This window comes from Neofelis nebulosa, chromosome 6 (genome assembly GCF_028018385.1).
Source record: "Neofelis nebulosa isolate mNeoNeb1 chromosome 6, mNeoNeb1.pri, whole genome shotgun sequence".
Classification (NCBI taxonomy): Eukaryota; Metazoa; Chordata; class Mammalia; order Carnivora; family Felidae; genus Neofelis; species Neofelis nebulosa.
The window spans coordinates 111,156,041-111,172,172 of NC_080787.1; the positions used below are offsets into that span (position 1 = coordinate 111,156,041).

A 16,132-nucleotide genomic window follows, 5' to 3' on the forward strand; every position below is an offset into this window, starting at 1 on the left:
ACTCTTTGATGATGATGATGGTGATGATGATGATGATTAGATAAAGTTTCTAGTGTTTTCAACCTATAAGGTCAAAATCCTTTGAGGGAGGCCAGTAACAAAGAAGACAGGGCAGGAGACGTTCTTCCTAACACTCCATTCCTACAATCCTCCCCTACTGCCAGTTATTATGCCACATCTACTACATATAGTACCACAATTTTGTAACTTATAGGGTAAGTATCCTCATTAAGAGTGAAAAAAATTAAGGCTTAGTGAGGCTAAATGAGATTGCATCACTGGTAAGTGCCATCTGACTCCACAGCCCATGCACGGTCTCGCACTTGGAACTTCTTGCTCTCTACCTTGTGACACTGAATGTATTCTTTTGCCTACTGCTTGAATTAATACTTTAATTTTTCAAGCATATCTACCTACAAAAACAGAGACATAATCTATTTGAAATATCATTTCTAGAATTCATAGAGAATTTGAGCACTAATAAAACAGCCTTATTTTAAGTTTCATAACTCAAACCTAGTTTACATAACTATTTTAAAAAATTTTTAAATGTTTATTTCTGAGTGAGAGAGAGAGAGAGAGAGAGAGAGAGAGAAACAGAGACAGAGACAGACGAGAGTGGGGGAGGGGCAGAGAGAGAGGGAGACGCAGAATCCGAAGCAGGCTCCAGGCTCCGAGCTGTCAGTACAGAGCTCAGCGCAGGGCTTAAACTCACAAACCATAAGATCATGACCCGAGCCAAAGTTGGATGCTTAATCGGCTGAGCCACTCAGGCACCCCAACATAACTATTTTTTAAAATAAGACCTTTGTGTTGACTTTGTCATATAAAAGTGAACCCGTTTTTACACAGCTAACAAGACAATTTTCTCCTAACACCTACCTAACAACTCCACTTGGAGGCTTATGTGGGGACAGGATTAAACAGGTTAAAACTGAATTTATTCTCTTGTCCTTCTCAACCTTACCTTCTGCCGTTGGTGCCTGTCTCACTAACATGGCACCATCATCCTCCCAACTGTGCAAGTTAGACATCAGAGAGTCATTCTTCACTTCTCTCTCTCTTCCCTATATCCAGTGAGCTACTGAACTCTACTAATTTCACCTCTTATATATTTCCTGAATCCATCCACTCCTCTGTCCTCACCAATATGATCCTGGATGAAGCTACCAATAGCCCCTGCTTCCAAGGCTTCAGTGACCAATTATTTGGCCTGTTTTACTCTGATAGCATGCAGCTGTTTACATTTAAATTAATTAAAAGAAAAGAAAATAATTCAGTTCCTCAGCCATACTCGTGCCCAACAGCTACATGTGGTCCTTGGTTACTGTACTGCACAGGAAAGATACAGAACATTTCCATCATCACACCAAGTTCTAATGGTAGTGCCACTCCAAACTATTCCCCCATTAATACCAGAATAACCCTTTTGACATGTGAACTGGATCATCCCTAATTGGAAGCCTTCAATGGCAAAGACTCAAATCCTGGGTCTTCGGAGACTGAGAGGCCCTGCGTGGTCTCCATCTTCCCCATATTACCATCAATTCTGCTCTGATTGCTTTCTATCCTCTTGCCATATGGCTCTTCTTTTGTTCCCTTGAAACCAGCAGGCTCTACTGCAGGAATTCTAAAGGCGTTGTTCTCTGGGCCTGATGTGCGTTCCCTGACTCCTTTCCCTTTCAGTAGTAACTCTTACTCATATTTCATGTCTAGGATCAAATGTTGCTTCCTCAAAGATGCTTTCTTTCCCCGACCCTCACCCACTGGGTTCCCTCACTATACACTTTTTGATAACACGTGTTTACTACACTTGGCAATTTCAAAAGATGGTGGAATTTCTTCTCTGTCTTCTCTACAAGATCATGATCCAGGAGGACAGGGACTAGATCCACCATGTTGCCTGGTCCATTATCAGCCCCTGAAAGTAGCTTGCATATAGCAGGTACTCAGTAAACAATTGATGAACAAAGCAAAATTCTTGTAAGGACTATACCCAATCAGGGCTATATTTGTAAGTAGTGAAATATATGATTTTTATTATTGTAAGAATGTCCAGATTTACAGTTTTAATTTTGATGTAAAATTAGTGTTTTTACAATTGTAAGGCTGATTCTTGAAACAGCAGTGTTTGAAGTGACCTTTGCAATTTCCTAAATAAATTACCACAGAAACCTCTGACATTTACAAACTAAATACACTAAGTACTATCTCATCAATAACAAGCCCTGTTGTTATAAACATGATTGCAGGAGACAAATGCAAGTGATGCATGGTAAAGCAAATCACTGTCTGGTTACTGTCAAAATAACAAGGTCTAGATGAAGTAATAGGAAATGATGGCCATGATCCAGACATGCCCTTCAGAGTTCAAGCACTGAGAGTTGAAAGCTAACAGCCAGAAGCAGCTTCATTTTCTTCCCCCTCGGGTTATGATTCTATAATGGACGGAAGAAGCAAGTTTGGGCATTTGATGATTTTTAAAAAAGGAAAAAGGGTTACATAACAATATATTTGCTTTAATTAATTTTGGTAAACACCAGATAATTTTCTATATTTTTATTTCCTGCCTATAGATTTTTCATATTTGGAAAGAATCAAAATAAAGGAACATAGAGGAGAAACAAGAGCAAGCTTTTTTGATAACTTAGAATATCACTCACTAAGTTTCCCCCAGTCTGGAGGACTGTTTGTGTTGGCAACAGAATTCTGCGTAAATATTTAGTGGGTGTGGGACAGAACATGCTTGATTTTATCAGCAGGAAGGGACCGCCCACTTCTAGAAAGAACATATATGGTATTTTTATTCCCAAATGTTCTAAACGTAATGTGTACTACGGTCACTCAAATATTATGCTCTTCTCTATGGAAGGCAATTTACTCTTTCCTTCCTGAGAGGAATAGGTCCCATAAAAGGATTCATAATACTTAAAGAGATAAAACGAGTAGCAAAAGAATCAAGACAAAAAGGATTAAATACTCAGTATCTTTAATGTTTAATAATTTGTACACTTCATCTGAATCTGAACTTCTCAAAGCATTCCCCCAATGATGCAAGTGACACTATATGTATATTAATCAAGAGAGAATGATAATTTTCCGTCTATAGACACAGAGTCCCAACTGGCCTCAACAGTTACAAGATCTCTTTATATTATCAGTGACCAGGACCTGATGCTGTCTCTCAGCCACAACTGAGGAGCAGGGACAACTGTTAAAGGAGAATAAATAGAACCATTATTAAAAGCAGAGACAGAAAGACAGACTGGATACACAGTGCATGAGGATTCACAAAATTCAAGTAAGCAAACACCTACTAGGTGCAAGATATAGTGTGCTGGGCTAACAAACATCACTAAGGCAAAGTCACTGGCCTCAAAAGTTCTGAGTTCCTAGGAACAGGGATGTATACAAATCATTTTGAAAAAGACAATGGTAGGAAAGCACTCAAAGTGTTGGGGCAGGGGAAGAAGAGGGTGAGTAGAAGGCAAGTGGGTGCTAACAAATTACAACCAGGGTCTTGAAGAAGAAGGTCCCCCAGAAGAAAGGGCAATTGAGCTGGATGTTGGCAAAGTCAGAAGAGAGGTAAAAGGGCCGAGGAAACAGCACAAACCAGGACCTGGATATGCCCAAGCAGGCCTTGATTAAAGAATGAAAAAAACAAATTGGTCTCCCTTGTGGCTGGAACACAGGATGGAGGTGCAGGAGGTGAAACGGACATGAGACTCATCAACCCTATTTGTTTGCCATCAGGAAATTGGCCCATAAGCAATCCAAATATAAAGGGCCCTTTGTACCGGGAAACATGGCCAAATACACAATATACTGGTAACGCAGAAGGTGAAGCTGGAATATTCCAGTACAACTGATACTTTTTGTCCCTCTTCACAGTGGCTTCTAAATCACAGGAAGAAAAGAGTCAATCAAAGATAATTTTTTTTTTTCAATTTTTAAAATCATTCATGAGAAGGAAAATGCCAAAACTACCTGTCCTTTTAGAGAATCTTCTCTGGTCCTTGTACTCAGAAAGCAACTCAAATTCTATTTTATTTCAAATACTCTACTGGTCCTCAAACTTTTAGTCTCAGCACCCTTTTACACTCTTTAAATTTTTTTTTTAACTTTTTTTTTTTTAAATTTATTTTCGAGACAGAGAGAGACAGAGCATGAACAGGGGAGGGGCAGAAAGAGAGGGAGACACAGAATCGGAAGCAGGCTCCAGGCTCTGAGCCATCAGCCCAGAGCCCGACGCGGAGGTGGAACTCACGGACCGCGAGATCGTGACCTGAGCTGAAGTCGGACGCTTAACCGACTGAGCCACCCAGGCACCCCATACACTCTTAAAAATTAAGAAATACTCCAAATAACTTGTTTATGTAATATCTATAAATATCTACCATATTGGAAACTAGATTTAAAATATTTAAATTAAAAATATTTTATTCATTTAAAATAATAATACAGCCATTATATTAACAAAGTTTTTTTCATAAACATGTTATATTTTACAAAAGAAAAAAATCAGTGAAAATACTGACACTGATTTACATTTTTGAAAATCTTTTAAATTTTTGCTATACCAGAAGACAGCTGGATTTTCATATCTGCTGTATATTCAGTCCACTACTGTATGTCATTCTGGTGGAAATACACAAAGAAAGTTCAGCCTCACACAGTTACATAGTTGGAAAAGGGAAAGGTATTTAAAGAATCTTTCTAGATACGTATGGACATTTTTCTTTGATACTAAAATAAAACTTGACAAATTGTTTTTTAAAGGTTAAAAATGTCAAAAAAATTTTTTTTTAATCTTTATTTATTTTTGAGAGAGAGAGTGTGTAAGCAGGGAGGAACAGAGAGAGAGGGAGATACAGAATCTGGAGCAGGCTCCAGGCCCCCAGCTGTCAGCACAGATCCTGATGTGGGGCTTGAACTCACAAACCGTGAGATCACAACCTGAGCCGAAGTTGGACGCTTAACTGAGCCACCCAGGCGCCCCAAAGGTTAAAAAGGCTTTAAAGGTTGGTTGTAAGGTGGAATTAGAAATCACATCAATGAATTTTTGTACTGTTACATTAAAATCCATTGGTCTATCTTGCACTTTGAATGGATCTTCTTTCTGACATGATTTTTTAATTGCATGTATTAGTCATTTGGAAAATACTGGTTCACTGAATTATGTGGATCTTCTGAATGCTGCACAGTTCACTATACGGTATCCAAAAACTGTATTTATTAATATGAACACCAATCTCATCATAAATGTCTCTAAGGATTGGTTAAAGGCATCAAGGTCATGGCGGCATATACACATTTCCTGAAATTCTAATTTTCATTTAGAAACTCAAATTCTGTCATGGCACCGACACCATCACTTTTCTTTGAAGTGACAGGCTCGTTTTTGAGAACATGTCTACGAGTTACCCAATTCTGAACAACCAAAGTGTGTCTTCAGTTGTTCTTTCAAGTAAAAATGGTACTGCAGGGAGCAATCGATGGCTGGTGCAGTCTGCAACTCGAACAATCACACGAGTGCTTTTCTATGCGGCAAACACTATTTTCTATTATGCAGCAAAGAAGTGTACTCAATGGCTGAGATTTACCAGACTCAATAATTTTTTTTTTTGATTTGTGATTTCGGCTCAGGTCATGATCTCACGGTTCATGAGTTCAAGTCCCCCATGGGTTCTGTGCTGACAGTGAGGGGCCTGCTTGGGATTCTCTGTCTCCCACTCTCTCTGCCCCTCCCCCACTTGCACTGTCTCCGTGTCTTTCAAAATAAATAAATAAACTTAACAGGTAATTTTTTTCCTTAAAACTATTCATAAGTGCCTCTGGCATATTTCTATTTCTTATTGTCGATGAGGAATACAATGATTAGTACTCTCTGGCTCCTCTACCATGGTTCTCTCTGTGGCTTCAGTAGTTTTACCCACCGTTGCTCTTGCAACAGAAGTGCAAATATCAGCACAGTGAAGGTGGCAGAAAGCCTTAGTATTAATATAAAAATAGCTCTGACCTTGTGGACCTCCTGAAAGGTCCAGTATATGTAGACCACACTTAGGTTAAGTGGCAACCATGATTATGGTCTTGTGGTCTCAACAGCATTGAGATGCCTGTCTTCCATAGGCATTACAAACACAGACTTTAGCACATTTTTTCCCCTACTAAATTATTCTTTGAGAAAAGTACTTCTAAAGTAAGGGTGAGGCACAATCATCTAAGAATATAATTTTCAATATAAAGAAAACACTCAAATTAGAATTAAATTGTAAGGCATTGCTAATATCCCCAGCACAGTTAGGCACCTCACTTAGTATTCTGCACTTGCTCTTAGTTGCTGCGTTAATCTACCAGGTTTTTTTCTCCAAATCAACTTAAGAACATTTCTTTCAACTACTCTGAATCTTCGTAACACTGATCAAAGTCCTTAAGGGATCTGAAGTGAAGGCTTCTTGCATAATACTTTCTCCTAATCTGAAGATAATTCTACTGGGAAGAAACCTTTATCTGCTGGCTTAAAATTAAGTAGAGAAAACACCCTGTTTGCTCTTTCAATTTCCTAACCCTTAAAGATTCAGGTTCCTCTCTCATCTTGTAGCCAAAAAAGAAAAAAAGAAAACGCTACAAAGTAGAATGATCCTACTACTCTTGTACAAAACGCTAATAGTTAATAGCACAAAGGAACAATTTTTTCTTCTATCCACATGACCAGCTTGTTATAGGCTAACATCCCCACACAACCTGATCAGATCTTCCCTTCCTGATTAATAATTTAAATGTGCTTACAATGTCATCATGCTCACAGTTACCCAGGAAAAATAAGCCACCTAGTTCCCTGGTAACACAGCCTGTCTTACAAGAGACTCATGAAAGGAACCATGCCCACTTTCCCCTTTTCGAAACATTCCTCAAAAAGATTTGTGCTTTTTTGTGCTCCTTCTCTCTGTTACTAGAACAGTGCTGGATACCATAAAGAGCTAAAACAAGTCTAATCTTTTGACTTACATTGACCCCACTGTCCACTACTGGGATTCAGATAGTTAGGATAAAGGCCTTGTGGTTTTTCCAGGTTGTTCAGCACTGTTCGAATATTCATTACCTACAACAGAAAATGAAATGTTACTATGAAAATCTAAAAAACAATTTTGGTGCCATTCTTCTCTTTCTTCATTACATTTTTTCCATGTTAGGAAAGAATTTAGAATTAGAACAAAGACAGTCACCACTGGCTTACAAAAATAATCTCAGTAAGTGAATACAGTCACACTGATCTGCCAGACACCGTAGAAGGAACTAGGGATATATCGGTGGATAAACAAAGTCATTACCCTCTTGGAGTTTGCATTCTTGTGGGAGGAGACAGATAATAAACACATAAATATGTCAAGGTGGCGATAAAGGCTGTGAAAAAATTATAGAGAGCAGTGAGACAGACTGATGTGAGGTGGTGAAACTGCACGCTGAGTCAGGGGTGGCCGGGGAGGCTGACGTGAGGGGATTTGAGCAGGAACTTAAAGAATCAAATGAACAACCATGCGGAAAGTTGGAGGAAGAGCAACCTAGGCAGAGGGAGGTGCAAGTACAAATGCCCTGAGGAGAAAGTGGGTTTGGCAAGACCACCGAGGCTGGAGGTAAGGAAGCAAAGGGGAGAATGTCAGAAAGCAGAGGAGAAAGGTAACCAGGGCCACATGCAAGCCTTGTGGGCCAAAATGAGGGCTTATTTTATTTCGAGCGTGATGGGAAGCCATTTAAGTCTGGTGCTCTTGCAGGATGGGCGTGACTGAGGGTACGGCGGAGTTCAGGTGAGAGAAGACAGATCCCTGGAACAGGGTAGCAGCAGAGTCACAGAACAGGGCCAAATCATTTCCTGATGGATTCGACCTAAGGTCTATCAAAAAGAGAGGAGCCTGAGCCTGGATGACCTCCGATTAGTGGTCTGAGCCACTGGGTAAACGGAGGGGTTCATTTATTCAGATAGTGGAGACTGAGGTAGAAACAGGTCTGGGGGTTGAGGCATTTTTTAAGTAGTAGCTCTCTTTTAGATCTTTCAGTGGAAATGCTGGAGAGAGAGTCTGGGACATGTTGGGACTGGAATTACAAATTTGGAGTCAACAGCACATAGATAAGCATGTAGACCCATGAGACTGGATGAAATAATGTAGAGAGTGAACATAAAAAGGCCCAGGCTTGAGTCCTGGGGCTTTCGGATATTTAGAGATTGGGGTACTGAGGAAGATCCAACAAAGGAGGCTGAGAAGGAGCACTCCACTGAGGAAGGAGGCAAACCAGGATAGCACCATAAGCCTGCAGCCCCATCAGTGTCTCATGGAGAAGTGACCAAGTGCATCAGATGCCGAGAGGGTGATGAAATTGGGAGGTGAGAATAATCACCAGACCTGGTAATGTGGAGCTCACTGGTCACTGAGATGGGTGTGGCAGGGAGAAAAGCTGACTGAAAAGTGTTCAAGATAGTGGGACACAAGAAGAGGGGATAACAGAGACAACCCTCCCAAGGAATCTTGCTGTAAAGGGGAGCTGAGAGATGGGGTGAATGCTTAGGGCAGAAGTGTTGGGCTGAATATAAATTTACCCAAATATCTATGGGTTTGTTTCTTGCAAATTAGAAATAGATTCAATTGCTACCTCAAATTTAATTTATATTTTGAGTTTAAAAAGTCACATACGTGGTTCATACAGTCCCACACAACACCTATATATTTTTAGATAAGGAAAAAATTCAGAGAGGTGAAGAGACTTGCTTGAGGTGTAGAGAAGCAGACATGTATCACAGGCTGCCTCACACAGAGTTAGAAGATCCCATAAAAAGGCTGCAGGATTACTGTTTGGTAAAATGAAATGCCGCGTGTAACAAAACATCATAAAGAACTATATTAAACTTGGTTGTTCTTTTCCACATCCAAAATTACTAAATCGTCCAGGAGAGGATATTGTTTCTCACAAGTGCAGCTTTGCAATGCAAGGTATATTGGAGGATCTCACCTTTTCAGCAAAGATGGGGTTTCCTGATAAGTGGCTCAAGTGTAGAAACTCCAAATGCAGAGTTCCGAATTCTGCCAAAATACTGCTGCCTCCTGAGGCCCAGGGCCAGTTCCTTCCAATCCCACTAAAGAAGAGAGGAGATTGAAGAGTTATGGGTCAGACTAATGCCAATTTTTGCAGCTCTAAATAACAGAAGTGAAAGAGACAGCTTTTGAATAATGGCATCTCAGCTGATAGTCCACTCTGGATATTTAAAAATATCCAGCATTGTTGGCTTTGGCTATTGGTTTCAGGCTTTGACTTATCTACAAATTGAAAATCAATGTAGACTTCAGTCAGAAAAAAGTTGCTATGTCCTTGCTGTTGATGAACAGACAGATATTTTGGAAGGAACAGGTGCCATATAGAGATACATACCCATTCCAAGTGGAATATAAACATATCCCAAATCCCACATAAAGCCTTCCAACATTTTAATTAATTTCAGCCTGAGATTCCATGGACTATTATAGACATTCACATTATATTTAAAGTTTTTCTTTGATATACATTTCATTGATTCATTGGTTATAAACTCACTGAATCTTTCCCCAAACCCTCCCTCCACTTACTACTTTCTTTCTTTTGTTTTCCCTCACACTATTTTACTTATTTTCTAAGTATATTTTCCAGAGCACTCACTTATTCTCTGACCCATTTAATCTAGGTTCAACACAATTATGAAATTCAAATCTGAAAGAGGTCAAAAGGCATGAGCTCCCAAAATTATTGCCTCATGGCTCATCTGGGAGAAATGGTTTCTAAAAAGAGTTAATCCTAAATATACATACACACAAATACACATAAAATAACTTTGGAGACATGGTCAGACTCTTGGGCACAGTGTATTTTTGCAGCACCATTTAAAACGTCAAGACTTACACGATATTTGAAATAAAGAGTCAAGTCAAGGATTTTACCAATAAATCCCCTTGGAGAAAGCTGAAATCCCCACGTTTTGGTTGTTGTTCAAATGTGGATTTATTACATGCCTACCATTTGCCAGGGACTATGTATGGCATTGGGTTAAAGGATGATTATGATCACTCTTTCCTTAAAGACCTTATAGTATAATATGAGAGAATGACCTAGGCATAGATAATTCCAGTTGAATATGGTAAGTGCCAGGATAGATGTGTGAAAAGGTCTCTGAGACCTGAGAGGCAGGACATATAATCCTACATGGCAGAGGGGCACAGAAGACTTCTTAAGCAGGAGACTCCCCAGTGATTCTTGAAGAATGAATAAGATTTAGTGAGGAAGAATGGTGAGAGGGAGCATCCACATATTGAGAGCACACAGAAGGGCTAGCCAGGAACTGGAAGAAGCTTCTGATACTGGTGAGTAGAGGGAAGGGAAGAGAAGGCTACGAAGTTCAATCTGGGCCAGGTCTTGGAGGCTTATGGATTTCTCACTTTCCTCCCTTCCCAAGTTGACTCCATCTGAATACTGCTCTTGGTGTCCCCTAGATTTCCTCCCTGCTCTGTTTCTTTTTAGAGCAAAACCTAGATTTTATCTTCTTTTTTTTTTTAATTTTTTTTTTTCAACGTTTTTTTATTTATTTTTGGGACAGAGAGAGACACAGCATGAACGGGGGAGGGGCAGAGAGAGAGGGAGACACAGAATCGGAAACAGGCTCCAGGCTCCGAGCCATCAGCCCAGAGCCTGACGCGGGGCTCGAACTCACGGACCGCGAGATCGTGACCTGGCTGAAGTCGGACACTTAACCGACTGCGCCACCCAGGCGCCCCTAGATTTTATCTTCTAACACAGGTTTATAGTAAACATAATAAAAAAGTAAACAGAAATAAAAGAGTTCTGAAAATCACACATTTATTTATTTTTAAAAATGCCTTACATTTATTAAGTTCTAGGAATGTAAATCGGTTTCTATTTTCACGGCTGGCTTAGACGAAAGCAATAGCCAATCATCCAAATAGGATGAACAACTACTTTCAAATTTTATTAACATATGGCAAGTGCACATAGTAATTGGTCATTAGTTTGTTGTCATATGTTTTTAAATTCCAACCATTCCATCACTGACCAGAGTCAATAAGCCTAATGAAGCAAAAGCAGAAGTTTCTATGTTCTATAGAAACTATTAAAATCAAAGCCACAATATCAAGGTAAGAGGGAAGGAGGACTTTGTCCTAGAGGGGGAAAAAGACAATGTGCTAGGAATGCAGCCCAGTTTCCAGATCTTCAAAGACTGGTTCTTTTCAGTTCAGGGTATGAGGGTGTGGCAGCACTCTCACCTGGGAAACTCAAGTAGTATATATGTACTAATCTAAAATTCAAATTACTTTTGTTTCCATGTGTTTGTTCCCTGCTATTAATGTGGTTAAGAGAAAATCAGAGACACACTGAAAAAATTTAAATATGTTAAAAAAAGTTAAGATTTAAAAAGGATTATATATATTCCCTCTTTCTCCTTTGCACATTCATATCAGAAGGAAATCAGCACACTTCTCTATCACTGTTTAATTATATAGGAAGCAAGAACAGTAAAAGCATTAGCAAAGGATATGTCACGCTAAAAGGAAGAAAGCTGGGTTTAGAATACATGGTATGTTTATATGAAAGAATGGCTTTGATTACCATTCTTTCAACCTACAGAATTAATGTATTTCAGTAAAACTGTAAGATCAATAGTTGTGCTAGCTGTTTAATATAAGTGAGAGAAGGATTTCAAGAAGTCAGAGAGAGTATCGTTTTATCTAGATATTTAATAAGGTCACTTACCTTTTCTTAGGCAAACCTGCAATGACTAAAGATTGGTCTGGGGAAGAGTGTGGGGCACACAACATAAGCCATAACGGCTAAAAAATGTGTGTACTGGGGGAAATGGCTGCCTGTTTGTACTGCAAATGTGTACTGAATCAGAACCAGTTTTGGACACTCATAGAATGATTTCTAAGGTCTCTAAATTTTTTTTTTTTTTTTTTAAATTTTTTTTTTCAACGTTTTTTATTTATTTTTGGGACAGAGAGAGACAGAGCATGAACGGGGGAGGGGCAGAGAGAGGGAGACACAGAATCGGAAACAGGCTCCAGGCTCCGAGCCATCAGCCCAGAGCCTGACGCGGGGCTCGAACTCACAGACCGCGAGATCGTGACCTGGCTGAAGTCGGACGCTTAACCGACTGCGCCACCCAGGCGCCCCAAAGGTCTCTAAATTTTAAGTCTATTGAGGAATCAATATATTTATATGGCTCTAATTTCTAAACTGATATATACAAACGTTGAGCATTTGGCATCAAAATGGTGGGTTTATGACAAAGGAAAATGCGTGCAGAGAGAGTTCTGCTCCTTTGATCTGGGGTCAGGATACTCTGGGCATCCCATGATTCCAAACACTAAAGCTTTCTAGACCTCTGGGTCAAGATCAGTCTCATCTGAGAGAGTAGGGGATTTAAAATGTCTTTAATTTCATTTCTGTTATCACAGTATTTTAAAGGCAGTCATGGTGTTCTTTATTTTATCTTTATCTATTTTCTAAACACTAATAATACTTTAGAAAAATATTTAAAAACAAAATAACAGTTTGTGTTCAGAAACTATTAGTTCCATCAGGTAGGCATAAAAGGGAAGAATATTTAAATATTCCCAATCTTGTTATAATGATTGCATTATAACCATTATAAGCCAAAAGATGAGTCAGCATATGGAAATGTATACACAAAGAGGCAATTAACGTGATTTGGGAAGCTGCCAAGTATGTGGTTCAAAGAATCCTGGAACAGAACTTCAAACTTTTGTACTACTCTAATTCCACTTCTGTTTCTTCCAAGCCCCAGTTCTTCTATTTTAAATTGGAGTATTATTTAATACATATCTTTCAATGTATTGAAAAAAATTCTTTTTTATTAAAATTTTCAGTATTCTACAAAGGTAATAATTCCTTAAAGATAAAACATCACAACAAAAAACAACTGATTTTGGCAATCACAACTAGAAACATGTCTTTAAAAGCTGAGTCACTATGATTCTTTTGAAAATGTGAAATACTATTCTGTTGTTTTAGAGACTACAACTTGAGTGTAGTTTATTAAGCAGTGTTAATATACTCCCACATCCTATTGCAATAAAAAACAAGAAGGTATAATTATTTACTGACCTCATAGCTCTCATAAGCAGTGGACCTTATGCTTTTTTCCCCTCTCTCCTGGGAGTGGCTAATATCCAGAGAAAGGAACTACCATTCTAATATTGCTAATCTATTCACACTTGAATCCCAGGGAGTGCTGCTGACTCCTCCTAGAGCTTGTAATGAATCAAGTAGCTGGAGGGTTGTTCTGGATTGATGGTATATCTCTTCAAAATAATCTTAAATTGAGGTACCCAAAGTGATATGTTTGCCCAGATATAGTTTAGATCATTAAAAAAATACATTTGGCTATTTACTATAATCAAATGAAACAAATAAAGCATTTACAGAACTGAGGTGATTCTAAAAAATTGCCAGATGAATATATAAACAAAGCATTACATAGTTATACAGTCTTGATTAGCTATGACTTTCAATCTACTCTTCCTTACTGCTTGCTGTTCTATACACAATGGGAAATGGGCCAATAAACTATTGTCTTGAGGATTCTTGCCTGAAAAATTTCTGATTAGCTGATCAGTAAACAAATGCCCTTCAAGTTCAAAGTCCAGAATATGGGTTATTCCTCTGGGCTATGGAGTTAGCAAGTTTTGGAAGAAAAAAAATTCCCCACATTCTGTATATTATGGTAAAGTGTTACTTATGCATGCAAATAGAGAGGCACACAGGGATATTTAATTCAAAAGAGCAGATAATCCAATATTATTCCTTTTGGATTTTAGCACAAATTAGGAAAGAATAATTAGAAAAGTTCATGAACGATTGTTTCATTTAGCTGTATTCCCAAAGCTAATTGATTTTGAGATTAAGCAATTTCAGCTTCACTTATTACAAATGCCTCCTTCCTGAACAGATTCACACAATGCTGATCTTTCAAGTTTGTCATCTAAGACCTCACTGAGAGTTGGACTAATAATCCCAGGGGACTGGCATTCTAGGACTAGGCAAGGTTCTACTATAGTTCATCCATACAAAATTCAGCTGGGGAGGACTACTTCCCTCAAGGCTACCCACAGGGAAATGATGGCTAATAAAGGGCAGCCATTTGATTGAATTAACTCACTATTCATGCTTTACTGCCTCTGAACAGCAGCATGTGGGTTAAATCTCCAAAGAATATGCACATTAAATTTCTTAACCAAAGACCAAAACAATGTTTTAAAATTAGCCACCTTGTTCCCTCTTATGGGTAGTTATTTTTGACAGAATTGAAACTAAATACTTATTATTTTAGTTTATTCTGACTGTCAATATTGCTGTCCTTGTATTTGACTATGTAGGATTGGAGCAGAGGTTGGGGTTTGCAAAAAATATAAATGGTGAGGGGCGCCTGGGTGGCTCAGTCGGTAGGGCATCTGACTTGGCTCAGGTCATGATCTCATGGTTCATGGGTTCGAGCCTTGCGGCGGGCTCTGTGCTGACGGCTCAGAGTCTGGAGCCTGCTTCGGATTCTGTGTCTCCCTCCCTCTCTGTGCCTCCCTTGCTACTTATCTCTCTCTCTCTCTCTCTCTCTCTCTCTCTCTCTCAAAAATAAATAAAACATTTAAAAAAATTAAAAAAATGTAAATGATGAGAAGGCCTCTCTAGTTCCATAAATAATCTGTTCCACATGTCCAAAGATGCTAAAATTCTGTTTTCCAGCTGTCCTTTCAGTAAGATCTCCTTGCTAAACATTATCAAGAGATTGCAAATAAGTTGAATGCAGTTTCTACCCACTTATTGGGTAAACTGGGGCAACCTATCATTAGGTTTGGGGAACACTCCTAAAAGGCTAGTAATACTGATTAGAAAGCATTGTAGTGCATTTAGGATGTGTGAGTATGCACATACATTTACTTTACTGTACTTAAAAAAATCATATTCTACATGTTCTTTTAAACATACATCACATTCTTCATGGACTTTTCCCATACCCACCAATGTACATTGTTTTTGAGTGAATAGTACCTGACTGAATGGATATATAGGTGAACCTCTAACAACACAGGGGTTAGGTTGACCTCTTGTGCAGTTGAAAATCCATGTATAACTTTTGACTCCTCTAAAATGTAACTACTAATAGCCTACTATTGACTGGAAGTCTTATTGATAATACAAGTAGTTAATTAATATATTTTGTATGTTATGTGTATTATACACTGTTTACTTGTGATAAAGTTAGCTAGAGACAAGGAAATGTTAAGAAAATCATAAGGAGAAAATACATTTACAATACTGTATTTATTGGAAAAAGATCCACATATACATAGACCCACGCAGGTCAAACCCATGTTGTTTGAGGGTCAGTTATACTCTAATCTATTTAAACATACATTTATTGATAGACATTGAAACCACTTTATTTTCATTTTACTTTTGTCACTATAAATAATTTGGTGGTAGGTCTAGTTCTTTTTAAAGCTAACTAATTTTCACGCAAAAATGTCTACACAGATTCCAGCTGGGAGATGTTAATTTAATTGTTGAAACCGATAATGAAGATGGATTTGGGAATACGTATTGGAAGCATAAATGTCTACTGTTTACAGAGTTATTTCTTAAAAGTGTGGACCTATTATATCTTGCCACATTTGGTAGTCTCTAGAGCTCTTGGGGTATCTTAAATTCATCTGCTGTAAATCATTATATCAAGTCCTTTAAAGCTGGGGATGGAGGAACCACAAATAAACATTTATAGCCAGACACTTTTCTAATAAACCTCAGGATGGAATAGGGGATACTATATTCCATCTTCAGAAGTGGCAACTAATATTAGTTTGCCAGAGATTTAGAAACAACAGTTTCATTACTGTAAGAGTTTAACAGATATCATCATTCTAAGACATCATTTAAGATCCATTAAGATCTAATCCATAATACAGTGGATACAGTTTCATAATACAGAGAAATTTGGCTATGTTTATTTATTTGCCTTTCATTCTATGGGTCTATGGATCATCTATGGATCAAGATAAATGAAATCAGTGCAGATTCCAGGCTT

At 38.4% G+C, this 16,132-nt stretch overlaps 1 protein-coding gene across 1 annotated transcript in view; it reads right to left on the reverse strand.

Annotated features, from left to right (window-relative positions):
- Positions 1–16,132, reverse strand: part of MAN1A1 (mannosidase alpha class 1A member 1) — a 166,279-nt gene that overhangs the window by 19,177 nt on the left and 130,970 nt on the right. Inside the window, exons 7-8 of the mRNA XM_058735117.1 lie at positions 9,004–9,127; positions 7,009–7,102 (exon numbers count right to left, since the gene is read on the reverse strand). Of these exons, the coding sequence (XP_058591100.1) occupies positions 7,009–7,102; positions 9,004–9,127 (218 nt within the window). The remainder of the gene's footprint in view (positions 1–7,008; positions 7,103–9,003; positions 9,128–16,132) is intronic.